The 25,890-nt window shown below is 46.5% G+C and overlaps 2 protein-coding genes across 2 annotated transcripts in view; both read right to left on the bottom strand.

Moving 5' to 3' along the window:
* Positions 1-5,666: 5,666 nt before the first annotated feature.
* Positions 5,667-7,228, bottom strand: GJD3 (gap junction protein delta 3). Its single transcript, XM_077779141.1, has 2 exons — positions 6,586-7,228; positions 5,667-5,741 (listed from the first exon to the last, which is right to left on the bottom strand). The coding sequence occupies exons 1-2, from the start codon at positions 7,066-7,068 to the stop codon at positions 5,667-5,669; spliced, it is 558 nt and encodes a 185-aa protein (XP_077635267.1). The 5' UTR covers positions 7,069-7,228.
* Positions 7,229-15,468: 8,240 nt separating this feature from the next.
* Positions 15,469-25,890, bottom strand: part of TOP2A (DNA topoisomerase II alpha) — a 28,223-nt gene continuing 17,801 nt past the window's right edge. The window contains exons 28-35 of the mRNA XM_077779220.1: positions 23,939-24,121; positions 23,530-23,620; positions 18,925-19,077; positions 18,567-18,693; positions 18,397-18,440; positions 17,870-18,010; positions 16,879-17,078; positions 15,469-16,568 (exon numbers count right to left, since the gene is read on the bottom strand). Of these exons, the coding sequence (XP_077635346.1) occupies positions 16,440-16,568; positions 16,879-17,078; positions 17,870-18,010; positions 18,397-18,440; positions 18,567-18,693; positions 18,925-19,077; positions 23,530-23,620; positions 23,939-24,121 (1,068 nt within the window). The 3' untranslated portion in view covers positions 15,469-16,439. The remainder of the gene's footprint in view (positions 16,569-16,878; positions 17,079-17,869; positions 18,011-18,396; positions 18,441-18,566; positions 18,694-18,924; positions 19,078-23,529; positions 23,621-23,938; positions 24,122-25,890) is intronic.

The following is a 25,890-nucleotide window of genomic DNA, read 5'->3' as shown; positions in this document are numbered from 1 at the left end:
CAAGGGGTTCAAGCGGCCCCTGTCCCCCAGCCTCACAGCCACCAGCACTGCCCACAGCGTCCCCAGACACACACACACGTTCACCCACACCCACACACGTACACACACAACCAACAAATGGGTGGACAGACACACTTGGCCTGAGTTTCTCCGTTTCGCTGGCCTGCCCCACCCCCACCCCATACCCATGACCCCTCCTTGCCCCGCAGGACGGGCCTCCAGGGGATCCCCTCCCCTCACCCCCTGCACCCCCAGGCTGGGGGAGCTGGTTCTGCCCTGCCCTCCTTGCCCCGGGGTTGGGGTCTCATCCCCCCAGAGCCCGCTGGTGCACCTGTTACTGTTGGACTTTCCACTGAGATCTACTGGATAAAGAATAAAGTTATATTTATTCTACACATGCCTCCGAGTCTCACTGCCTCGCTGCCTTCTCCTGGTGTGTGGGCAGGGGGCTGGGGCTGGGGGCCAGGTCTGAGCGTTGGGGGCCAAGCTGCCTTCAGAGCCTGCCTTGTGCTGGGGTCTTTGGTGGAACAAGATGGGCCTGCCCTTGGGAAGCCCTCTGTCTAGGGGTCTACACAGCCTGTGTCAGGGAGCTCCAGTCTGAGGGTGGGGAGGGCAGAGAAGTAGCTGCTCCCACCTTCAGGGAGTCCCCAGTCTGAGGGAGGAAGCCAGCCCCAGCTCTTTGGGAATCTCAGTCTGAAGGAGGAAGCCAGCTCCTGGCTGCAGAGAGTCCTGAGCCCCTGGAAGCCAGAGGTTGAGTCTGAGGGTCCCTAAGTGGCAGAGGAGCTCTAATTTGCACTTGACCTTCAGAGGTGGCAGTTGGCAGGGGCATTTGGGTCAGGAGCTCCTGGAAATCTGACAAGAACACAGATTGGGATGGAAGCTTAGAAAACCAGTCCATCCATCCTTGTACCTTCAAGGACTGTCCTGCCTTCCCCTGCCTACGCCTAGTCACTCTGTAGGCAGGAGGCCCTGAATGCTCCTGGTGGAGAGGGTCAAGTGTGGCAGGCCCGTAGCGTCATCAGAGACCAATTTCCACCCTTCACACTCCACACATGAAGGCCCAGAGAGAGCAGTGCCCTTGTCCAGGATCAAAGCGAATTCACGGCAGATGGGGGGACCAGTACTCAAGGCGCCCACCTCTCAGCCAGAGGTCTTTCCTGGAGTCTTGATGCCCCCGAAGAAGCGTAGAGCACTGAGGTCTAAGGGTTCCAGAGAGGTGGCAGTGGAGGCTGTGTCTGGGGTTGGGTTAGCGGGGCGCCTGGGCAGGAAGAGATTCCTGGGCAGGAAGAGTTCCTTCCGTGGGGTCTGCCTGCCATTTCTACTTCAACCACCAGGTGGCGACAGCTCCTCACGTATCCGGCCGTCTGGGCGGTCAGCGTGCACGCGGAGGCAAGGGCTCTCTTCCTCCAGCCAACTATTTTCTAACATTTCAGTATGTTAATGCTTGGAAACAATTGCCTGGCAGATAGGACATTGTCATATGATTGCTTCTACTTTTTTTCTTCTATAAAGTTTACTTTTATTTGTTTTGAGACAGAGATAGAGAACAAGCGGGGGAAGGACAGAGAGAGCGGAAGACAGAATCCCAAGCAGGATCCGCGGTGCCAGTGCAGAGCCGGAGGCGGGGCTTGAACTCATTACCTGTGAGATCGTGACCTGAGCCAGTTTGACGCTTAACGGACTGAACCACACAGACGCCCCTGGTTGCTTCTACTTTTAATTAATATATTGGGAGTTAAAAGAAGTCAGATGGTTCTGTAGAATTCTGTAGAATGGCTTCTGTAGAAGAAGCCTGGTAAACTTTTTTTTTTTTTTTGAGAGAGAGGGTATGAATGAGGGAGGGGCAGAGAGAGAGAATCCCACGAAGGGCAGAGAAGGGGGGTGGGGAAGGGAGAGACAGAGAGAGAGAGAATCCCACACAGGCTCTACACTGTCAACGAGGAGCCTGAAACAGCTTGAGCTCACCTGATGTGGGGCTCGAGTTCACAAACCATGAGATCATGACCTGAGCCAAAGTCGGATGCTTAACTGAGCCACCCAGGCGCCCCAAGAAGCACAGGAAACTTACGGAGTATGAGTGAATGTTGAAATAAAAGCTGCCACTGTATAATAAAACCATGCAAAAACAAACAAAAAACCACAACCACAAAACCCTGTTTTACTTGTGAAACAGAATCAGGTTTTGGGCTCAGGTAGTTATGGAGAGGCTTTTCACGATGTGACCATCCACTGGGACATTCTAAAGCCATGTGTGTGAAATTTCTTTTCTCTCTCTCTCTTTTTTTTTTACATTTAAAAAAAATGTTTTATTTCTGAGAGAGAGAGGCAGTGTGAGCGGGGAGGGTCACAGAAAGAGGGAGACACAGAATCTGAAACAGGCTCCAGGCTCTGAGCTGGCAGTCAGCACAGAGCCCGACGCGGGGCTCAAGCCCACAAACCGTGAGATCATGACCTGAGCCGCGGTCGGACGCTTAACCGACTGAGCCACCCATGCTCTCTTTTTTAAAAGTAATCTCTACACCGAACTTGGGGCTCCAAGTCACAACCTCGAAGTCACAACCCTGAAATCAGGGATGCCTGGGTGGCTCGGTTGAGCATCTGACTTTGGCTCAAGTCACGATCTCGAGGTTTGTGAGTTTAAGCCCTGCCTTGGGTTCTCTGCTGTCAGCGCAGATCTCTCTTCAACTCTCCTGCTCTCACTCTATCTCTCTCTCTCTCGCTCTCTACCCTCTCTATCCCTCCCTGACTTGCACACACGTGCAAGCTTTCTCTCAAAAATAAAAGAACATAAAGCAAACCCAAAATCAAGAGTCACCTGCTCTACCTGAGGCAGCCGGGCGCCTCCACGTGTGTTGTAGGAGGGCATCTTGGGATTTCCAGCCCCCCCTACCAAACGCCAACAGACTGCCTTCATTTTGACAACTGTAGTGGTGCCCCCACATTTACAAAATGTTCCCTGGGAGTTGTACCTTTGACGCTGGGGCTGGAGGTTGCCCTCAGTGACTCATAGTTCAACCACGGCACAAGTGACATTTTGGGCCCAGGGATTCTTTGTCATGAGGAGCTGTCCTTATATGTCTGCAGACATTGCCAAATGTCCCCTGGCGGGGGGAACTGCTCCCAGCTGGGAACCCCACCATGGGGTCTGACCGGTGCTGTCTGACATGTGCTCTGCACTGGCAGGGGAGACTGACCAAAGAATGGTGACTGGGGCGCAAGCTGGCTAAGGTGGTGACTAAATCTTGGGCCTACGGGAGCACAGGGCATTTAATCAGGCCTGGGGCAAACTTCAGAAGGCTTCCTGGAAGAGGTGTTCCTTCCCAGGGTAAGGGGTAAGGGGAAGAGTTAGCCAGCTGGGACACAGAGGTGATAAATGGCTTCATGTGATCAGAAACTGTCACCAGCTCTGTGCTTTAACCATTTTGGGTGGAATGCTGGAAGAAGTGAATTGGAGAGGCTGGGATGGGCTCAGGCTAGGGCTGGTGCAGGAGCTGGACTTGATCGAGAGCATGTTGGGAGTGAAGGATTTCAAGCCAGTCAGTGAGCTGTTTGGACTGGAATTGCAGGGAGCAGAGCAGAAGCTGTGGGAGTGATTCTGGCCTCTGGTGACAGGGCTGACCCTGGGCAGCCCCCGAAGGGATAAGAGTGGATAAAGGGAGGAAATGCTTCCGTGGTAAAATGGGCGGGACCAGGTGATTGACAGGACATGGGAGGTGGGTGGAAGATAGGCTTCTGCAATAGTGGATGGAGGGGGCCCGGGGTGATGGAGATACCAGCACTGAGAAGGGAACTAAGGCAGTTGGGATGCACTTGAGGTGCTGGTGACCCCCCCCTCCCATCCCTCATTCCGCTCCAGCCGCAACGGCCTCCTTGCTGGCCTCAAACACCCCAGCATATTCCTGCCACAGGGCCTTTGCACTTGCCAGCTCCTCCATCAGGAATGCTCTTCCAGATCCAGCTTCATGGCTAGCTCTCCTACATTCTGTTCCAGTGTCACTCCTCAGGGACAGTCACTTTCTGCACTTACTCTGAGAGATACCTGGCAGTATATACTATATTTATTGCCTGCTATATACAATAAATATATGCTATATTTATTGTAAGCCCCTCGAAGGCAGGTTTTGTTCACCACTGGAGCCCAACATCTGGATCTGCTCTGTTCAATACAGCAGCACTGGCCATATGTGGTGACTGAGTCTAGAAAGGTGGCTGGTCCAAATTGAGATGTGCTCCGAGCATAAAATATACACCCGATTTCAAAGACTTAGTGCATAAAAAAAAGAATATAAAATATCTCCTTAATACTTTTTTATATCAATGATGTGTTGAAATAATATTTTGGATATCCTGGGTTAAAGAAAATATATTATTAAAATTAATTTCATGTGTTTACTTTTTAAAAAAACTTTTAATGTTTTTTATTTATTTCTGAGAGAGAGAGAGAGACTGTGCGGGAGAGGGTCAGAGAGAGAGGGAGACACAGAATCCGAAACAGGCTCCAGGCTCTGAGCTAGCTGTCAGCACAGAGCCTGATGCGGGGCTCGAACCTACAAACCGTGAAATCATGGCCTGAGCCGGTCAGATGCTAAACCGACTGAGTCACCCAGGTGCCCCTCCTTTTACTTTTTAATGTGGCTAATAGAATATCTGAAATCACACATGTGGCTCACATCGTATTTCTATTGAATGGTGCTGATCTCGAACATTGCCTGGCATATAGTATGTGCCGAACAAATATTTCTTGAATGAATACATCTGGAGAATAGCTGTATATCCGCCTGAGTTTGTTGTAGATCCACGCTTTGCACACCTAATTCATCAACATCAGAGAGAGAATTGCACACCATGAACAAGGATACGTGCTTGGGCCTCTGGGACACCTTCGGTTCCTTAGCAACACGTATTTTACTAAGCACCTACTCTGGGGCCATCGTGGAGGAGAGAGTAATGCCATCCAGCAGAAGTGCTCTGCCTGGGGAAGTATGGGTGCCTTGGGTCATCTAGCTCTGACTTGGGGGTGGGGGCTGTTAGAGAAAGTATCTGTTTATTTCCAAATGAGACCAAAAGGCAGGTAGGTATTAGCTAGGGTGGGGAGGGGGCGCTGCAGAGAGGGGCTGCTCCAGGCAGAGAAACAGCATGTGCCAACCTCCGGGAAGGAAACTGGTCGCTGTGTTTGGTAGGAAGAGAACACGGCATGGTTAGGAAGCCCGTGCAGCGGGGCTGAAGCAGGGCCGGGCGGGGCAAGACCAGAAGCCTCCCGTAGGTGCTGGACTTACCCTGATGACAGGGAGCCCCTGGGGGGACTAAGCAGGAAGACTATTTAGAAAGACCCCTCCGGCTCCTGTGCTCCTGTGCGCAGCGCAGGCAGGGGAGTCCAGGAAGAAGAGCACAAGGAAAGGAGGCCAAGGAGGGAAGGGCCAGGGACGCGGAGAAAATCGGGCAGAGTGGGTGGAGGCAAGCCTGCCCAGGGGGGTTGGACAAAGCTCAGGGTGCAGTCAGATGGTGGCCCCTGGATGTCACTTAGGGCCCGAGTGATCTTGCAGAGAGCAGCCCCACAGGGCTGGCGAGGGAGGAAGACACATGGGGGTGGAGAAGAGACGGAGGGGGACAAGAGGCAGCTGTGTAGGTAGCTCTTTATGTTCTCCGAGGAGGGAAGAAGGTGGTGGCTACAGGGAAATGCAGGGCCAGGGGCACATGTCAGCGCGGCTTTGAGGACAGAAGGACTTGGCCGTGTTTATGGACTGGGGGGGGGAGGGGGAGGGACAGGGGCAGGGTGAGGGGGTGAATCTAGAAAAGAGTCCTGCCCTCTGACCCTACCCCTCACCCCTACTCTACCTCCATCAAAGGGAGGGCTTGGCCACCTGCCTGGGCGGCAAGGTCAAGTGTGGATGGTGTCCACAAGCCCTACCACACTGAGGCCTGCCCAGTGTGAAGGGGCGGCTGGCTCCTCCCTCTGTGGGCTCCGTCAAGAGGGGGGACCTCCTGCAATGCCCCTGCAGGTAGGGAGGGAGCCACTGTGGCTGCTGCTGGCACCGGATCCTGACCACCCACGCGGTACATATCAGAGATCTCGCTCTGTCTCTCACATACGCACACGCGGCTCACCCAGGGCATACAGACGCCTGCACAGACACAGGCCTGCAGGGCGCACACGGACGCACACACAGAGAGCCCGCATAGGATGTACACACACGGTTCACGTGCACCTATGCGCACACACACAGAGCTCACACAGGTTTTACATGCGCATGCGCGCACACGGCTCCTGCCACACCTATGTGTACGTGTGTGCCCCCACACAGGGAGCCCACACAGAGGCACGGCTCAGTCTGAACGAGGAGAGGCCGTCGGCATGCTGGTATCACAAGGGTTTTTTCTGGGCACCACCTGAACCTCCCCTTCGGCTCTGCTGTGCCCTCCTCTCCTGCACGTTCTCTCAGCCCCAGGCCTCCTTCCCTGCCACCTGGATCAGGGCAGCAAGGACCTGCCACAGTTCCATCTACGCGCCCCACTCCACCCAGAGCACCCAGGAAGTGCTGGGGACCCTGCAGGGCAGGGTCCAGGGGACAGTTCTCGGGGAAGCACCTGCTGGCCGCCTCTAGATGGCCAGGTCCCGGCGGACCGTGGCGAGGGACGCCTTGCTGCGGCCACTGCCGCCCTCGCTGTCGCTGGCCGGCGCCGGGTGCGGGTAGGCAGGGGGGCNAGCAGGTAGCAGCGGCGGCGCGGGGGCGGCCCCGGCCCCGCGTCCGCGCCGTCGGCCCCCTTGCCGGCGCGGTGCACCGAGTAGATGACGAAGAGCACGGGGGGCGCCGAGAGCAGCAGGATGTGGAAGAGCCAGAAGCGGTAGTGGGAGACCGGAAAGGCGCGGTCGTAGCAGGTCTGGCGGCAGCCCGGCTGCAGCGTGTTGCACACGAACTCCTCCTGCTCGTCCTCGAACACGGCGCCGCCCACCGTGGCCAGCACCAGGATGCGGAAGATCAGCATGACCACCAGCCACAGGCGGCCCACGAGCGGCGACTGCAACTGCACGGCGTCCAGCAGGGAGCCCAGGAACGCCCACTCCCCCATGGCGCTGGGGGGCGCGGGGGCGGGCGTCAGAGGCCGCGGATCAGCGCCCCCTTTCTGCCCCCCCCCGCCCCAACCCACGGGGTGAGGTTAGCTAGCTCTCCTCTAACTTGGGGTAAGGCAGGGGCTCAGTTAGGCCTGGGTTTAGCCGGGATTTTGTGGGAACGAGGGAGTCAAGCAAGGGGGCGGGGGCAGGAGGGGTTAGGAGATTCTCAACTGTGGGTGCCCTTCTCCTTGGGGCCAACAGGTGCTGGGGAAGAGCACCACCCTGGTGCTCTAGCCAGACCCCCATGGGGCCTGCTTGGTTGGACCCCATGCTCCTCTAGAGTCTAGATCCGCAGGGACTGAACTTGACATCATGGGGGCCAGACCGACTGTATTGTAGAAGCAGAAGCCCAGCCGTGCCCTTGCGAGCCCAGGGATGCTTTCCATGGGCCACTGTGGTGCCTCCAATCTGGGAGTCCAGACCCAGCCTAACCTGGGAGAGGTGGGAGCCAGCAGACCCGGAGGGAGCTCACCGCTTTCCTTCTCTGCCCATCATTTCTCCTGCCTTTCTTACTGCAGGGAACTCCTCTCCGAATGCGGGGTTGGTGGACATGAAAGTTCCCCCCCACGTTCATAACTCTGTCATTATCCCTTGTTCTAGGGGTCCCTGCCATCCTACCCCGGAGCGGCAGGAATACGGGTCCAGCCCTTTCCCATCTCCTCCCTGGTGTCCCTCTTCTTCCAGCCTCCCACATTTCCTGAGACCCTCCCTGACACACTCACACAGGCCCCAAAGATTCCCAGTGCCCCCAGACCCTCGCCTGACCCCACACTCACCCTGTGGCTGGAGCCGAGGTGTTAGAGCTGAGGGACGGGTCCTGGGAGATGGCTGGGACCTGTTACTCTCCTGGACCCGCTTTCATTTTCCCTTTTGGGTTTGGCCAGGATGGATGACAGGAGAGAATGGCAGAGAGGGGCTTGCTCTCCCCCTTCTCTTAAAGGGACAGGGTGGCCCTGTTGGTTGGCTCCACCCTTGGGGACAGACACAGGGCCATGCCCCTTGCTGGGCTTTGCCAGCCCTCCCTTTCTATCTCTTACCCACCCTCCCCCCATCCCACCCACTGTGTCTCCTCCTGGAAACGGGGGAGGGGGTTAACCTCCCTTTTGAGGGCAGGGGGCTTTATGGAAGCCCATGGAACAGACTCCCCCAAACTGTAAGGCCTAGATCCACTATCATCTGACTGTCACCTTCGAAGGCAGGCTTCAGGGCTGGAGGGGGGTTTGGTGCTGGCGTTGGGGGCGCCAGACACTTAGTAGGTCTGGTTACAGCTCTGTCACTACTGGCCTTAGACAAGTCACTGAGCTCTTCTGGGCCCAGTCTCCTGGCTTGTCAACTGAGGAGGCGAGGCCATCTGACCCCCAAGTTTCCTTCCAGCTCTACGTCTTAATGCTAAGGTCCCAACCATATTACTGAGAACAAAGAAAACCTGTGCCCAGGGAAGAATCCCCTATGGAAACCATTAAGGCATCAAGAGTGTTTGGGGTTGGTAGTTTTAAAAAAAGCTTTTGTTTTCTTCCTGCTTTTCTATAATTTCCAGATTGATTCTGATAAGCATGTTATTTTATAATGTGAAAAATAAATAGAAGGACTTCTCTGCCCTCATAAGGCTCTGAATCACATTCTACAGCTCTAGGTGTAAGGAGAGAAGCTGTCCCTTAGGGGAAGAGTTAGGATGACTCATGGTGACCTGAGTGGCTGAGGAGGGGACACCCCAGGTTGAGACATTTTGTTTGTCCCCTCTAAGCCTTTCTAGGAATCTGCCCCCCTCCCCCCCAAGCACATCATTCCCCTTCCCCACCTGTGTCCCTGCTCTGGACCAGGCCCTGCGCTGAGCCCATCACACAGATCAGCTCATTAAATCCTCTTGACGACCCTGGCAGGAGGGAAGCTGAGACGCGGAGGGTCTAAGCCACTTGCCCACACAGCAAGTAGCCAGTCCCCGTCTCATGCCTGGTTTGACAGATTGGGAGCCCACGTGCTCAAGCCCCTCATGGAACTGTTCTCTCTGTAGCCTGGCTGGGCTTCCCAGGTGTTCTGGGGCCTGACAATCCCCAGGGCTTTGGTTGGGTCTGGTTGGCCCACACACTGGACGTGGACCATGCCTGCCCCTCTCTGAGTGGGGAGGCCAAGAATCTCCTCCCCAAAGACATTTCCTTTCCCCTTCAGCCATGGGAGCCTGTATAAATTTCCATGTGTTGACAGGGACCCCCCTGGCCTGATTTCAGGGAGGGTGGGAAATGTGCCCTTTACCTACACTGGCTCCGGGGCGCAGCCCAGCCTGGAAAAACCCTAGGTTAATGATGGTTGTGCTGGGGAACCCTCCCCACTGTCACGCAGGGTTCCCTTGGGAGTGGGCCTGGGTGGGGAGACACTGCCTTGGACAAAGTCCAAAGGAAAGCACATGCTGGGGCCCCACATTCCAAAAACAGGATGTGGGGTGGGGGCATGGCTGACCTTCCCAACCCTGACCTCTGCCTGCTCCTGGCAAAGCTGCTTCCCGACCCCCGACCCCCGGCTCCAGCCATGGGGGCTCAGGGACACACCTCATCTCTCCTGACTGTCCAGGAATGGTCCCTGCCCTGTCCTCATGGCCCCTGCTGGGTCAGGCCACTGGCCCAGCCTGGAAAAACTCCATCAGATCTGTCTGCCTTTGGGGACTGGAAAATGGCAGAGGTGGGGGGTAGGGGGGACAGTAGCATAGTCACATTGTGCTGTCCCCAGCCTCTGATGCCGTAGGCCAGAATCAGGAGACTGTACAATCTCTGGGGCCCGTTCTCCTTCTCAGATAGCGCTGTCCAGCCTGAGAGGAGGTGTCACTGATGCTGCCCAGGGCTGATGACACATGGCCCCATTCTTGGCCATACTTAAGATCTGGAGCTGGGCTGAGAGGCCCATCCTGCCCAGGTTCATATTTAATCTCTGTCCCAGACACTTCAGCCCTCACAGTAGGGGCTGTGGAGCCAATTCCCATTCTGTCACACATGGACACACATATGCAGGCACTACATGGTTGTACCCAGTAAGTGACATCATCAACACATGACTGTATTTTCTCTCCCCGTGCCCCTCCAACATTTTTTAAAAGTTCATTTATTTATTTTAAGAGAGTGCGCATGAGGGGCAGAGAGAGATAGAGAGAGAGAGAGAGAGAGAGAACAAGAGAGAATCCCAAGCAGGCTCCACTGACTTGGGGCTTGAATCCACGAAACGTGAGATCATGACCTGAGCTGAAATCAAGAGTCAGATGCCCAACCACTGAGTCACCCAGGCCTCACAACCCCTCTAACATTTTTTAGTCTTTACAGAAATGTTGCCTTTTAGTGAGGCCTTCCCAAGCCGTCCTAACGGGAATTTAACCCTTTACTTCTTATCCCCTTTCTCAGCTTTATTTCCTTTGCACTGATCACTACATAACATACTTGGTAATTTAAAAACTGTATCCCGAGTAGCACCCATCTCCTCCATTGGCATGTAAGCTCTACGAGGTGCTTTGTTCACTGTCCCGTGTCAGCACCTAGAACAGTTCCTGGCACGTGGCAGAGGCTCAGTAAATATTTGTTGGGTGGGTGAATGGGNGCCCCAAGACGATGCGAACGCTCACTCTACCTCATTTGCTAACTCTGGTCTCCTCTAAAGCTTGTGATCACTTAAGTGGCCGATTTGGTGTGAGATGGGTAATCAGAATGTCTAGTCCCGAGTAGAAATGAAAAGCCCAAAACGGGTTAATGGTNTGCACAGTGTCTGGCCTTTCAAACTCTTTCCAGGCCTGAAAATCCTCTGGACAGGCGACCTTCTGTTCACAGGTTGTCCCCGCTCCTCTCTCTTCTCCTCCCCGCCCTCAGCCTACGGGTTCCCAATAGATCCCTCGGGTTCTGCGGTTTTATCAGCCACGGGGACCTGCTTCCCCATCAGGCCTTACCTCCCTCCTTTGGCTTTATAATTATTTAAGATTAGGTTCGGCTGTAACAGCACAGCTACTAAGTCGTGGTTTAAACAAGAGAGAAGATGGTTTCCCTCTCATTCAGAAGGAGGAGGGCGGTGGGCTGTTCAGGGAGGCGGGGCAGCTCTGTGCCCNGTGGTCCTCTTCCTCCACCATCCCTGCTCCGCCGCATCCCAGGCAGCGGATGGAGGAAGAGACGAGGGTGGGAGAAATTTGTGCAAAAACGGCTCTCTCAGAAAGTCCCGGGAGCGGCCATGTGACCGACTGCTCACATATCATTGGCCAGGATGACCTTCCGCAAGGAAGGCTGGGAAATGTAGTTTTTCTGCCCGTAGGTGGCCTTGCAACCAAGAAAGGGGGATTTAACCCTCACTTTCACAGATCTGCTCCCGTTATTGGCTTTCTTTGCGGAGGTGGGGATTCAAAGAAACTAGTTCCCCCAGGTCTGCCCCCACCAGCTCAGTAGTTCAATTTAAGTTCTCATCAGATTGGATGGTGCCCATCCGCATTGGCAATGATGATCTTTACTCAGTCTGATTCAAATGCTAATTGGTTCTTGGAGGCACCCTAAGAGACACACCCGTAATACTTCACAGGCTATCTGGGCACCCCTTAACCCAGTCAGGTTGACACCTACAATTAACCGCCACACAGTTTTTCAACACAGCTTGTGGACATCCTCCTCAGATTTGAATGGTGCACCCCATCGGTGTGAAACACCTGAGATCGATTCCTGGCCTGGAACGAGTTCAGCATCATATCAAGAACTGTAACCCAGATATTACTTTAAAAACCTAAAAAAATTATAGTTATTTTCATCTGGAAAAAAAACCATGTAAAGCTTTTTGTAATACAGGAAGATGCAAAGAAGAAAACAAAAATCGCCCCGATCTCATTATCCTAAGAAAAGCAGATGATATTTTGCTGCATCTGGCGGGTGGCCTTTCAGTGTGCATAGCATTGGTCTCAAACTTCAGTCTGCATCAGAATTAACTGGAGAGCTTCTTAAAACAGGTGCTTTTAAATCACCCAGTTCTGGAGTGGGCCTAACATGCATTTCTAACAAGCTCTCTGGTCATGCGAATCCTGCTGATCCAGGGACCACACACATGGAGGGGCACCTGTATGTACTTTACACCTTTGCTTTTCCAAGCAGAGTCTCCAAACAGCAGCACTGACATCACTTGGGAAAATATTAGTAATTCAACTTCAGACCCCACTCCAGGCCTACTGAATCAGAATCTGCGATTTCTAACAAGACCCTTAACGGATTTGTAAGTACAAGTTTGAGAAGCCCTGGTTTATATTTGAGCCTTACACTATCTAAAAGATAACTTTCCTCCCTATTTTATTGCTGTATAGTTTACACACAGCAAAATGCACCATTTTATAGTATAATTCAATGAGTATGAATTATACATTATACAGGATAGTTTTTGTATCTTTTCCCTCCTCTACCCAACACAATGACTTTCCTGTGCTCTTAAATGTTCCAGGAAAATAAGACTTTTAATGACTTTGTAGAAATAAGGATGTACCAGTGTAACCAATTCTTCCATTGCAGCATGCCTATTCTGTTCCATTTTTCACCGGTGTAAATAATACCACGATGAATGCTTTTGGACACAAACTTTTTGTTTTTCAGACTTCAAAATAATGCTCCAAAAGTGGAATTACTGAGGAAAGGGACACTGGACAGGTCAGAACAGATATCCATCACTCTAGAAGCAAAAAATGCACTAAAATTTTTTTTTTGGGTTTTAGAAAAAATAGCTAGAAATCATTTAAAAAATTCCCTTGCAGCAGAACAGTGGGATGCAATGTATTTTATTTTTTTTTTTATGTTTTATTTATTTCTAGGAGAGAGAGAGAGACAGCGTGAACAGGGGAGGGTCAGAGAGAGGGAGTCACAGACTGAAACAGGCTCCAGGCTCTGAGCTGGCAGTCAGCACAGAGCCCGACGCGGGGCTCGAACCCACGAACCGCGAGATCATGACCTAAGTGAAAGTCGGACGCTTAACCTACTAAGCCACCCAGGCGCGCCTATTAATTTTTTTTAAATGTTTTATTTATTTCTGAGAGCGACAGTGCGAGGAGGGGAGGGTCAGAGAGAGAGAGGGAGACACAGAATCCGAAACAGGCTCCAGGCTCTGAGCTAGTTGTCAGCACAGAGCCCGATGCGGGGCTCAAACCCATGAACCGTGAGATCATGACTTGAGCGGAAGCCAGACACTTAACTGGTTGTGCCACCTTAATGTATTTTAAAAGAACAAAAAGGATGCTGCATTTGGGTGGCTCAGTTGGTTGAGTGTTCGGCTCTTGATTTTGGCTCAGGTCATGATCCCAGGGTCAAGATCCGTGAGCATGGAGCCTGCTTGAGATTTTCACCCTCTCTCAAAAAATATAAGAACAAAAAGGCTTTACTAAGCTTATTGTATTATAAATCAACTAATGCATTGAATCCTTTATTTGCCCAGTAAGTATTCTTTTATAATTCTAATTGACGTAGTATGTATTTATTAAGCAATGTTTCCTGTGTAGGAAATAATTACATTCTATAAAAGGTCTAACTGTGTATAACCAAGTTTATTAGCACTAGAATTTTTATCTTCTTGAATGTCTAGAATGAATAGTCAAGAGATGTATTCACTCAGTCTTTTAGTTAGCAGGTGCTTTACTGGGAGCAAACTTCTACTTTTAAGGTGTTTTTATTTATTTATTTTTTANGGCTTGAACCCACGAACCATGAGATCATGACCTGAGCCAAAGTCGGACGCTCAACCGACTGAAACACCCAGGCACCCTGCAAACTTTTACTTTTAAAAGGTTAAAGGTTTCCGGTTCTTTTCTTTTTAAAGAGGGTTCATAAGCTTTCTTTTATTTTATAAACAAATGCATATTTACCAGATAGGGACTTCACCTCTGATTGGTAATCTGCTTTCTTCACTTAGTAAAGTCCTGAGTATCTTTTCATGTCAATCAGTATTTATTATTATTATTTTTTAAATATGATCATTGTTAATGAGTACCTGGTATTCCTCATTGTACCATAATTTGTTTAAACCAAGTGATTTATCTAAAGTCTCCTGCTCATTGGACATTTAAGCTACTTGCAATTTTTTTACTACATAAAATAAGTGTCTTTTAAAAATATCTTTGCATGTGGCTCTGCTTGAAGTAATTGTAGATTTACATGTAGTTTTGAGAAACTGAGATCCCTTGTGTACTTTGCCCCTCTCTTCCCTGGTAGCATTTTGCAACATTATCTAACTAGGATATTGAGATTTCCTATGTTTCTGTGTGCTTACATGGATTTGCACATTTCAATTCTTCTCCTGAACTAAGTTTTTTTAATGTTTATTTTTGAGAGACAGAGAGTGTGCTTGAGCAAGTAGAGAGAGGGAGACAGAGAGTCCCAAGCAGGTTCCATGCTGTCAGCACAGAGCCTAATGTGGGGCTTGAACCCACAACTGTGAGATCATGACCTGAGCTGAAATCAAGAGTCAGACACTTAACCAACTGAGCCACCAAGTGCCCCTTGAACTGAATTAAAAAAAAATTTTTTTTAAATGTTTGCTTTTGCGAGAGAGACAGAACATGAGTGGGGAAGGAGGTAGGGAGAGAGAGAGAGAGAGAGAGAGAGAGAGAATTTGAAGCAGGCTCCAGGCTCTGAGCTGTCAGCAGAGCCTGAAAAGGGCTCGAACTCCTAGACCGCAAGATCATGTGCTGAGCCAAAGTTGGATGCTTAACTGACTGAACCACCCACACACCCTGAACTAAATTTTGTAAAGTGAGGATATTTGGGACAAAGAGTTTGGCCTCTTTGCCCAGATTCTGATGAAAGTGCTCATTTTTCTAGATCTTCATCAACACTACCCTTGGGGAGAGGTTTCAGATATTTCTCTGTAACTCAGGATTACTTTTCTTCTGGTACATTTCTAAATGATTTTGTTTTTGACATCTAAATAAATATTATTTGCTTGAACTTAACTTTGGTATAGGATGTGAGGAAGGGAATGAATTTATCTAACATTTTTCTTTTTCTAAATGATTAGCCAGTTGCCCTAATTTATTGAGATCATCAAGTAGTTGTCTTGATTATCAAAACAGCTGTAGAGGAATTATTAAAAAAAAAAAAAAAGACATGCATATTTGCAACTACTTACTGATGTAGGGCCAAGGCCTTCCGCGTGTGAAGGCGATGAAGAACTTTGTACCCATACCAGGAAAAGACCTGGCTGGCTTCAGGTAGGTCATGATGCCTGCCTATCTCTTAGACCTATTACTATGACCAGGAGCTATTAGGTAGGTACCTCAGCACATGATCAGAATAGTTCTCAAAATGAAGCGAAGAAGTAAGGAAAAGGGTATATTGCAAGGCCAGGAAAAAAAAAACGGGAAAATCAATGGGTTGCAATGTTTAGAACATTTTATTAAAGTACAAAATTGTTGGAATTAAGTGAAATAGAAAAACATAGTAAATATTTACAAAAACATTGATAACACCACTCAAGTCACACAACATGTAAAAATGCAGAAAGGCCTTAAAAAGTTTAGAAGTTGAAAATTATAGAGATTTCCCAAAGTAGCTATAGCTGCTCACTGCCGAGCAAAAGATCATAGAAGATTTTGGAGTGAATGCTGTCCCCCACTTTTCTGCAGTCCAGTGCTCCCTAGACATTTGTTCTTTGGTAGACTTGGACTTGGAGACAGCCCAAGGGGACAAGTCAGAGCTGCGATAGTCACATAACTTATGGTCTCTCTTCATCCTATTGACTGTATGGAGGTTATACAGACACAGCCAAGGTGTATTCCTTCAATCTTTCTAATATTCAAGAGGATATAAAGAATAGGATTAATTTTCTTATTGCTTGAGCAGAAATCCAGCACATAAAAGGCTGAGTGGGGAGTATGTGTATTACAACTATAACGTTCTACTTGATGGAAAATTACCTATAAAACTAAGGTAAAACAGAATTAATCATGCTCTATCTCATATTTACTGAAAGTAGGAAATTGAAAGGAGGCAGAGTAGATACTTTCATAACAATTCTGGCTTAATGAATGGTCAATAAACTATATTATGCTGAAGTGACCACACAACTATGTCTAGAGTCCAGAAGAATTTAAAATCAGATTCTAAAGACAAAAGAAAAGACAGTGAAAACAGACAAAGCAGAGAAGAAAACAATGCCCATGAGGTGGTCCCTATTTAGACAGTATTATAAAAAGGGAAGGGATACTTGGGGTCTACACACTTCATTTTGATGACTCTGCATTAAAACTACCTTCCCCAAACAAAATTCAGAGGGGAGGAAATTAAGGGATTCAGGTAACTCTAAAATCAGTCTTGGGCTCATTAAGACCATTACTTAAAATAATCACATTTTAGAACAGATCATCTTCATCTGATTCTTCGAGGTACTTTATAGGTTTCTTTGCCCGTCCAGATTTGGCCCGAGGAGCCACAGCTGAGTCTAAGTCCAGATGGAAGTCCTCACTCTCCCCCTTGGATTTCTATAAGAGGAAGTCCATGTAATTTGCACAATGTTAGTCTGACAGCAACATTTCACTATAAAAAATATACGAACAGACTACAATTCAAGGAATTTCCCACCTTCTAATAAGTAGTAAGAGATAGATCTAAGACGATTCTCTTTTTGACTAAGTGGCATATTTTTAAATGTAACTGTGTTACAGTAAGTAAAAGCTAAATGGATTAGGAGACTTAAATTTATTTCCTTAAAAATGTGTCAGATTAAGAGCAAATCTTGGTTATGTATTTTCAAACAGCTATTGCAAACAGAGTGACTAGGATAACACTCACCTTGCTTGTGACTGTCTTAGAAATCATTTTCTCAAAATTAGAGTCGGAATCATCAGAAGTGGAAGGCTTCCTCTTGCGGCGATTTTTCGTTTTGGGGGGATCAGGCTTTTGAGAGACCTCAGAATTCAAGGCTGGCTCCTTTTTGGTTCCTTTTGGTGCAGCCCTTTTTCTGGCACCTGTAGTGGAGGTGGAAGGCTGACCTGCAAGTCAACACAGGCCTTCATCATGTCCACTCTTAGATGGATTATTCTGTGAACTTTCTTTAGCAAACTGTTGACTGCTTACATTTAAGATAGGAAAATATCTAATAGAGCTGAAAATACATTAGAGAATCTAAACTATTCTTAAGTATTTTTAAGTAGGCTCCACGCCCAGCATGGAGCCCAGTGCAGGCCTTAAACTCATGACCCTGAGATCAAGACCTGAACTGAGATCAAGAGTTGAACGCTTAACCAACTGAGCCATCCAGGTGCCTCAGCATCTAATTTTTTAACAGCTATATGTTTTACATTAAACCTTTGCAACTGTTTGTAAACTTTATCCCTGTCACAGATAATGAGGTACATAATACCTGGCATTTTGAGAAATATGCTGATTTTAGAACTTTTGAGCACCAGTTTTGATTATAAAGATCTAAATATATATGCTTTCGGGGTGCCTGGGTGGCACAGTCGGTTGAGTGTCCGATTTTGGCTCAGGTCATGATCTCACAGTCCATGGGTTCGAACCCTGCGTCAGGCTCTGTGCTGACAGCTTGGAGCCTAGAACCTGCTTCAGATTCTGTGTCTCCTTCTCTCTTTACCCCTCCCCACTCATGCTCTGTCTCTCTGTCTCTCAAAAATAAATAAATGTAAAATAAAAATATGCTTTCACTTGGAAAAGCTTTAATTTCAATATTAATAGTAATTTTGGGGAATAAAAAACTGAAACTGGCTTGTGGTAGCCCGCTACTTAACCCCAACATTAACCCATCTGAAAGACTGAGGCTCACTTTTTGCTGCCGTCTTCTTCACCACTACCTTCTTTTTAGAAACGGGGTTTGTGATTTCAGTCTCCGCTGAGAAGTTAGCAGCCGGAGAACCTAGAGAAAGTGGTACAGTGTCCTTGGCACCATCAGCATCAAGGTCCATTACTTCAAATGGAAAGGAAAATAGCACGGATAAGCAACACATAAAAATCCATTCTTGGTCTGAATTCCCATTTAAATACCAAGTCTGTGACTTTTCTAGAATATTCAAAACATACTCATAACTTTGTTCTAATTTCTGCATTCTTCATCCAGCAGATATTTTTTGTGCCTCTAACACCCAGCAAGCATGCGATGACGTTCAGCATGTTAAGTGTAAAACCTGTTTCTGTGCAAAACTAACCCTAATGAACAACGTCAACGCAATGCTAACAAGAACCCACATTTATCTTCCAAGGCAGGACTCGGATAATGTAGTTCAGATTAGAACCCAGCTAGACCCAAGTGCCCCAGTGAGGCAGACATCTCACTATTTTTAATTAAATACATACCTGATGTGGCACTCTTTGGTGGCTTCAGTTCTTTGTTAGTAGGTCTAGAATAAAAAACAACAAAACATCAACATCCTGACAACTAATTCTAAATGTGTCAAGCAACAAAGAATATATCATTGACTACTGACAACAATCATGATAAGATCCATGTTAGAGAAGGTATTTACATTGGTGGGGAAGTTTTGGTCTTAGCCGGACTAACATCTGATGGGACAAAATCCTCATCTTGAGTTTTTTCATCAAAATCTGAGAAATCGTCATCCGAATCCAAATCCACTGTAAATTTGGTTTTTGCTATAAAAAACATACATAGACAAAGAGTAAATGAGGGCAGCAGAAATATGTAATCCACAGGTTGCTATCACAATTCAAGATTTAAGCTTTAGTTTAATATCCTAAAAGATGCTTTAGTTTTTCAAAAACTTAATTACTGCTCTAGGATACAGTAAGTGCTGGGATTAGTGCCCTGAAACACGCTGGCCCAGATCTTGCAGCACATCTAGCATGTCGTTCACTTGTGCTTACTTGCTGCTCGCCGTGGCTCTATCTCTCGTGGGGGGACATCAAAGTCACTTTCATTACTGCTCACATCTGAGTCTGAATCAGACCAGGGGTTTCTCTTCTTTCCTTTTTTGATTGGTTTAAACGGCAACGTAGTTTGCTTCTTTGTCTTGGTACCTAGAAGGGAGATAGGAATTAACCACCTTCACATATTCTTTTTTTTAAATGTTTTTTATTTATTTCTGAGAGAGAGAGAGACAGCGTGAGCAGGGGAGGGTCAGAGAGAGAGGGAGATACAGAATCTGAAGCAGGCTCCAGGCTCTGAGCTAGCTGTCAGCACAGAGCCCGACACAGGGCTCAAACCCACGAACCGTGAGATCATGACCTGAGCCGACGTCGGATGCTTAACCGACTGAGCCACCCAGGCGCCCCAAGGATTTTGTTTTAAACAGGGAACCAATATAACCAGATTTGAATTTTAAAAAGTTCTCTTAGGTTGCAGGATAGTGATTGGAAACGGACAAGAATAGATGCAAGATCAACAAAAGGCTACTGGTGAAGTCAAGGCAAGGGAGACAGTTCAAACAGAAAAGAATGGCTAGGACAAAAACTTGAGGGTGTTTAATGGCTGACTAAGGAGGTTTAAAGTCACCAGTCCTCGTCCAAAGATGAGCAGGGCAGCACCCACATTGGTCTGATACCATCCTTCATATTGTCAGTATACCTACCTACATCACATTTCCTAGTTGAAGCTAATGTTATCCAGCCTCCTCCAACAACCTGATTTTCTATATCTCTGTCATCTAGTTCACTTTTTTTTTTAATTTCCTTATATAAGTGCCCCCCCCACCCGCGCCCCCATTAAGGAGGTCTTCTCATTGTCCTGTGCATATTATATGCCCCTTGTTCTTTTCCCAATCTAGGATACCTAAATCTTACCCACTCTTCAGGACTCTAACCCAAGTTCTACCTCTCTCACAAAGCCTCTACAATGTATATGCACCCACACCGATCTTGCCATTCTCAGTTCCTACAATGGCTAGTATATACTGCTTTAACTTTCTTTCTTGATAAACCCCTTGAAGGTAAATGCCATACTCTCCCACTTCTTGTTCCCTCACATTATGTGAGATTAATGGGAACATGAATGCTCAAAACACTCAACTGATTCATTGGTTTTACATGCTAACAGACTGCTAGCTAGGTTTAAAGTTAATATAATTTTGCATGGCTTCACATACTTTTATTATGTCTTTAGTTTAATACTAAGATGTTTCCATTTGTTTTATTCATCTTTTTATTTCCCACAGAACTGAGCACATATTATCTATTAAAGTAGATATTTGGGGGGGCGCCTGGGTGGCTCAGTTGGTTAAGCGTCCTTCAGCTCAGGTCATGATCTCATGGTTCGTGGGTTCAAGCCCCGCATCGGGCTCTGTGCTGACAGCCAGCTCAGAGCCTGGAGCCTCTTTCAGATTCTGTATCTCCCTCTCTCTCTGACCCTCCCCTGCTCAGGCTGTCTCTCTCTTTCTCTCTCAGAAATAAATAAAATATTTAAAAAAAAAGTAGATATTTGGGATGCATGGGTGGCTTAGTTGCTTGAATATCTGACTCTTGATTTTGGCTCAGGTCATGCTCAGGTTATGGGATCGAACCCCACGTTGGGCTCCACACTGAGCATGGAGCCTGCTTGAGATTCTCTTTCCCTCTGCCTCTTTCCTCCGCATGCACATGCTTTCTCTATCTCGAAGTAAAAAAAAGTTAGATAGTCAAGGTTAGTTTACAGATCAATCAATGGAATAGAGTTGAGAATCCATAAATAAACCTTAATATTTATGACTGATTTTTGACAAGGGTGAAGACAATTTAATAGGGAAAAAAGGATTCTGACATGGTGCTGGGATAACTGGATATCCACATCCAAAAGAATGAAGCTGGACTCCTTCCTAATGCCACATATAAAAACTAATTCACAGTTCATCACAGATCTAAATGTAAGAGCTAAAACTAAAACACTTAGAAGAAAACATAGGGGTAAATCTTGACGACCTTGGATTTGGCAAAAGATTAGATAGGATACACAAAACACAAGCAACAAAAGGAAAAAGAAGATAATTTAGATTTCATCACAGTTAAAAACTTGTGTTTCAAAGGACATCATCAAGAAAATAAGTTAATCTAGGGGCGCCTGGGTGGCTAAGTCGGTTAAGCGTCTGACTTCAGCTCAGGTTATGATCTCATGGTTCATGGGTTCGGGCCCCGCATCTGGCTCTGTGCTGACAGCTAGCTTAGAGCCTGGAGCCTGCCTTGGATTCTGTAACTCCCTCTCTCTCTGACCCTCCCCTGCTCACGCTGCCTCTCTCTCTCTCAGAAATAAATGAAAAACGTTAAAAAAAAAATAAGTTAATCTATAGGAGAAAGTATTTGAGAATCATATATCTGATAAAGGACTGGGATCCAGAATACATAAATCTTACAATAAATTCAACAACAACAAAAGACAAACAACTCAATTAAAGAAATGGGTGGGGTACCTGGGTGGCTCAGTCAGTTAAGTGTTGGACTTCAGCTCAGGTCATGATCTGGCAGTTTGTGAGTTTGAGCCTCACATCAGGCTCTGTGCTGACAGTGGAGAGCCTGGAGCCTGCTTCAGATTCTGGGTCTCCCTCTCTCTCTCTGCCCCTCCCCTGCTCACACTGTCACGCATGCTCTCTCTCAAAAATAAACATTAAAAAAATTTTTTAAAATAAAAATAAAGGGGTGTTTAGGTGGTTCAGTCAGTTGGGTATCCAACTTTGGCTCAGGTCATGATCATGTGGTTTTTGAGTTCTAGCCCTTAGGCAGGCTCTGTGCTGACAGCTCGGAGCCTGGAGCCTGCTTCAAATTCTGGATCTCCCTCTCTCTTTCTGCCCCTCCCCTGCTCATGCTCTGTCTGTCTCTCTCTCAAAATAAACATTAAAAAAAAAAATTTAAAAAAATGGGCCAAGGGTCTGAATAGAGATTTTTCCAAAGAAATATAAAAGACCAACAAACAACATGAAAAGATACCCAATCATTAGCAAACCAAAACCACAAGGAGACACCACTTCATATCCACTAGGATGGCTAGAATGAATGAAAAAGAGTGGCAATGAATTAACAGTGTTGGTGAGGATGTGGAGAAACTGGAACCCTCCTACATTGCTGGAGGGAATGTAAAATGGTGCAGCTGCTCTGAAAAACAGTGTGGCATGTTCCTCAAAACGTAAAACATAAAAAATTGTATCACCCACCACAATTCCACTCCTAGGTATTTACCCAAAAGAAATCAAAACATTAAGTCCATGGGGTACCTGGGTGGCTTAATCGGTTAAGCATCTGACTCTTGATCTCAGAGTCATGAATACAAGTCCCCACCCAGCGTGGAGCCTACTTAAAAACAAACAAACAAACCAACAAACCCATGAAGTGGAAACAAGCCAGATACCTATCAACTGATGAACAAATAAATAAAATGGGGTACATCCATACTATGAAATACTATTTGGCAATAAAAAGAATGAAGTATTGATACATGTTACTACATGGATCACCCTTGAAAACATGCTAAGTGAAAAAAGCCAGGCACAATAGACCACATATTAAATGATTCCATTCATATGAAATGTCCAGAATAAGTAAATCTAGAGACAGAAAGTAGATTAATGATTGTATGTGGGAGGGGAAATTGGGAGGAAATGTAGAGTGACCATTAATGGGGTAGCGTGTTTCTTTTTGGTACAAAAAATTATTTTAAAACTGTTGAGTATACTTAAAAAAAAATTTTTTTTTTAATGTTTTATTTCTGAGAGAGAGAGACAGCGTGAGCAGGGAAGGGTCAGAGAGAGGGGGAGACACAGAATCTGAAGCAGGCTCTAGGCTCTGAGCTAGCTGTCAGCACAGAGCCCGACGCAGGGCTTGAACCCACAAACCATGAGATCATGACCTGAGCCGAAGTCGGACGCTTAACCGACTATGTCACCCAGGGGCCCCAACTGTTGAGTATACTGAAATGATTGAATGGTATACTTTAAATAGATGAATTTGATATGTGAATATCTTAATGAATAACTTAAAAAAAAGTAGATACTCAGTGAAGGCATAATCAAATGGTTACTAAAATTCTTTTTTTAAAAATATTAATTTTTTATTTTTTATTTTTTTAAAATATTTTATTTATTTCTAGTAGAGAGAGAGAGAGACAGCGTGAGCAGGGGAGGGTCAGAGAGAGAGGGAGTCACAGACTGAAACAGGCTCCAGGCTCCGAGCTGGCAGTCAGCACAGAGCCCGACGCGGGGCTCGAACCCACCAACCGCGAGATCATGACCTAAGCAAAAGTCGGACGCTTAACCGACTAAGCCACCCAGGCGCCCCTAAAAATATTTATTTTTGAGAGAGAGAGAGACGGAAGGGGCAGAGAGAGAGAAAGAGAGAGACAGAGAGACAGAATCTGAAGCCGGCTCTTCTAAAATAAATAAAATCCAAGGACAGTATTAGGGAGGTTCAAATAAACTTCAGACATAGTCCTCTATCGTGTTACGATGTGGAATGTACGAGGTAACAGGCACAATTTAATCTCAACTCTCCATTTTACTTAAAATGTTTAAATACCTGGTTCTCTTTTCTGTTTCTTCTCCAACCTTTGTTTCAGACCTTCTAGTTCCATACCGTCCTCTTGAGGGCTCCCTTCAGTATTTTCACTCTAAAAGAGAGCAAGACAAAGATGATCAAGTTCTGTCAACTTATTACTTGGAATAATGTAAGGTCAAATATACAAATATATATCTGGTCAAAGAGTGATTTTTGTCTTTTAAGTTTTGGTTAAGAGCTCTGAATAAAGGTATGGGCATGACTTTTTCAAAATACTTAAACATGAAAAACAATTAGGTTCACAGGAAAGAAAAGTTAGGGATACAGGATAATTTACAAACTATGAGATTAGAAATTTTATAATATCATTTATTAAATTTTAAGTTGAAATAGGTTTCAAGTATTTTATGTACATTTTCAAGAGTATTACCTTAATTTTCTTTTTAATCTTCTTTTCTGCCTCTGCTTTCATCTCTATGGTCACTCGGGGGATGACTCTTTTCCCGCACGGAGAAGGCAAAACTTCAGCCATCTGTATTTTCTTCCCCTTTGCTTTCCCCCCTTTCCCAGGAAGTCCTATTTGTTCTTCTAGTTTTTCCTTTGTTTCAACAGCCTACAAAGGGGTAAAAGAAAGCAAGTTTATAAGCCAACAAAGACAATACAAAATCTAGGCTAGTTATAGGAATAGAATAAAAGGCAACAGTCAGACGGATTTCAATTTGTTACATCTTAATATAAATTAAAAAAAAAATTATGTTCGTATGCAATCTCTAAATCCAGCGTGGGGCTTGAATCTCAGGACCTCAAGATCAAGAGTCACATGCTCTTCTGACTGAGCCAGCCAGGCATCCCATATTTCAAGGTAAATTTGTGATAAACTGTATAACTAAGTATATCACCAATAAGAGTGAATATATAATTAAGGCCCCTCTAAAGAACCTAAGTGTCCATCAACTGATGACTAGATCAAGAAGATGTGGTATTATTTATACAATGGAATACTACATGGCGATGAGAAAGAATGAAATCTGGCCATTTGTAGCAACGTGGATGGAACTAGAGGGTGTTATGCTGAGCAAAATAAGTCAGGCAGAGAAGGACAGATACCGTATGTTTGCATGTATAGGCGGATTAGGAGGAAGCTAACGGAGGACTATGAGGGAGAAGAAAGGGAAAAATAGTTGGGGAGAGGGAGGGAGGGAGGCAAACCATGAGAGACTCTTGAATGCAGAGAACAAACTGAGGGCTGATGGGGGTGGGGGAGAGGGGAAAGAGAATGATGGGCATGGGGGAGGGCACTTGTTGGGATGAGCACTGGGTGTTATATGTAAACCAATTTGACAATAAACTATTTAAAAAAAAAAGAATATAAAGGAGAAGATAAACATTCTAAAAAAAAAAAAAAAATTAAGGCCCATTTTGACAAGTGTGGAGACAGAAGATTGGGTTCCACTTTTGGTTCCACCATTTAAGCTTCTGAAGATATAATGGGGGAAACTGGGTTAGTTAGTTACAAATACATATTTGTAAACTTCAATAAAAAGTGAGAAAGGGTGGAATTCTACTTGTACATCCATACTTAAGTGTAATAATATAAAACTGCATGGTAAGCATTATAGCTTAGTTTATGAAATGCTTTTCTTATCTAAAATAATGTTGAAAAACAAAGCAAATTAGTGAGATTTAGGTTGTTAACAAAGTATCTTCTGAAACTGATTAGCTAGCCCTGAAGGTAAATATCTTTGTCCTTTTAGGTTGCTTGGGGGACTGGGTTGGTCTTCTTACACACTTAAATTCTTTAAAAAAAAAAAAAAAGGTTTTTTTTGTTTTTGAGACAGAGCAACAGAGCATGAGTGGGGCGGGGGTGTGGGGGTGGGCAGAGAGAGAGAGGGAGACATAGAATCTGAAGCACAGAACCCGATGCGAGGTTTGAACTCATGAGCCGTGAGATCGTGACCTGAGCTGGTCAGATGCTTAACCAACTGAGACACCCAGGCGCCCCCACATTTAAATTCTTTATCTTCTCAGGTTCAATAAGTCAGAAATCAACTCCCACCCTTTGCTCTCTTTGTCCCAAACCTTCTAGGTTGTATGCTTCCCAGCATTATTTACTTTATCCTAACAATCCATTCTTTTATGGGTTATCTTGGAATGTTTCCTTATGCCTTTTATATTTTTTCTATTGTCAGTGTGAAATTTCTTGAGGTTTACTACTAGAATATACTATTTCATTAATAAAAACTCCTGGGGCACCTGGGTGGCTCAGTCCGTTAAGCATCTGACTCTTGATTTCCACTCAGGTCAAGATCTTATGGTTTTTGGGTTTGAGCCCCACATGGGGCTTGATGCTCACAGAGTGCAGAGCCTGCTTAGGATTGCCTC

Source organism: Crocuta crocuta, unplaced genomic scaffold, assembly GCF_008692635.1.
Source record: "Crocuta crocuta isolate KB4526 unplaced genomic scaffold, BGI_CrCroc_1.0 scaffold68, whole genome shotgun sequence".
In the NCBI taxonomy this organism is placed as follows: domain Eukaryota; kingdom Metazoa; phylum Chordata; class Mammalia; order Carnivora; family Hyaenidae; genus Crocuta; species Crocuta crocuta.
Note: the sequence above shows the minus strand (reverse complement) of the source record. Positions and strands in the feature narration are given on the sequence as shown.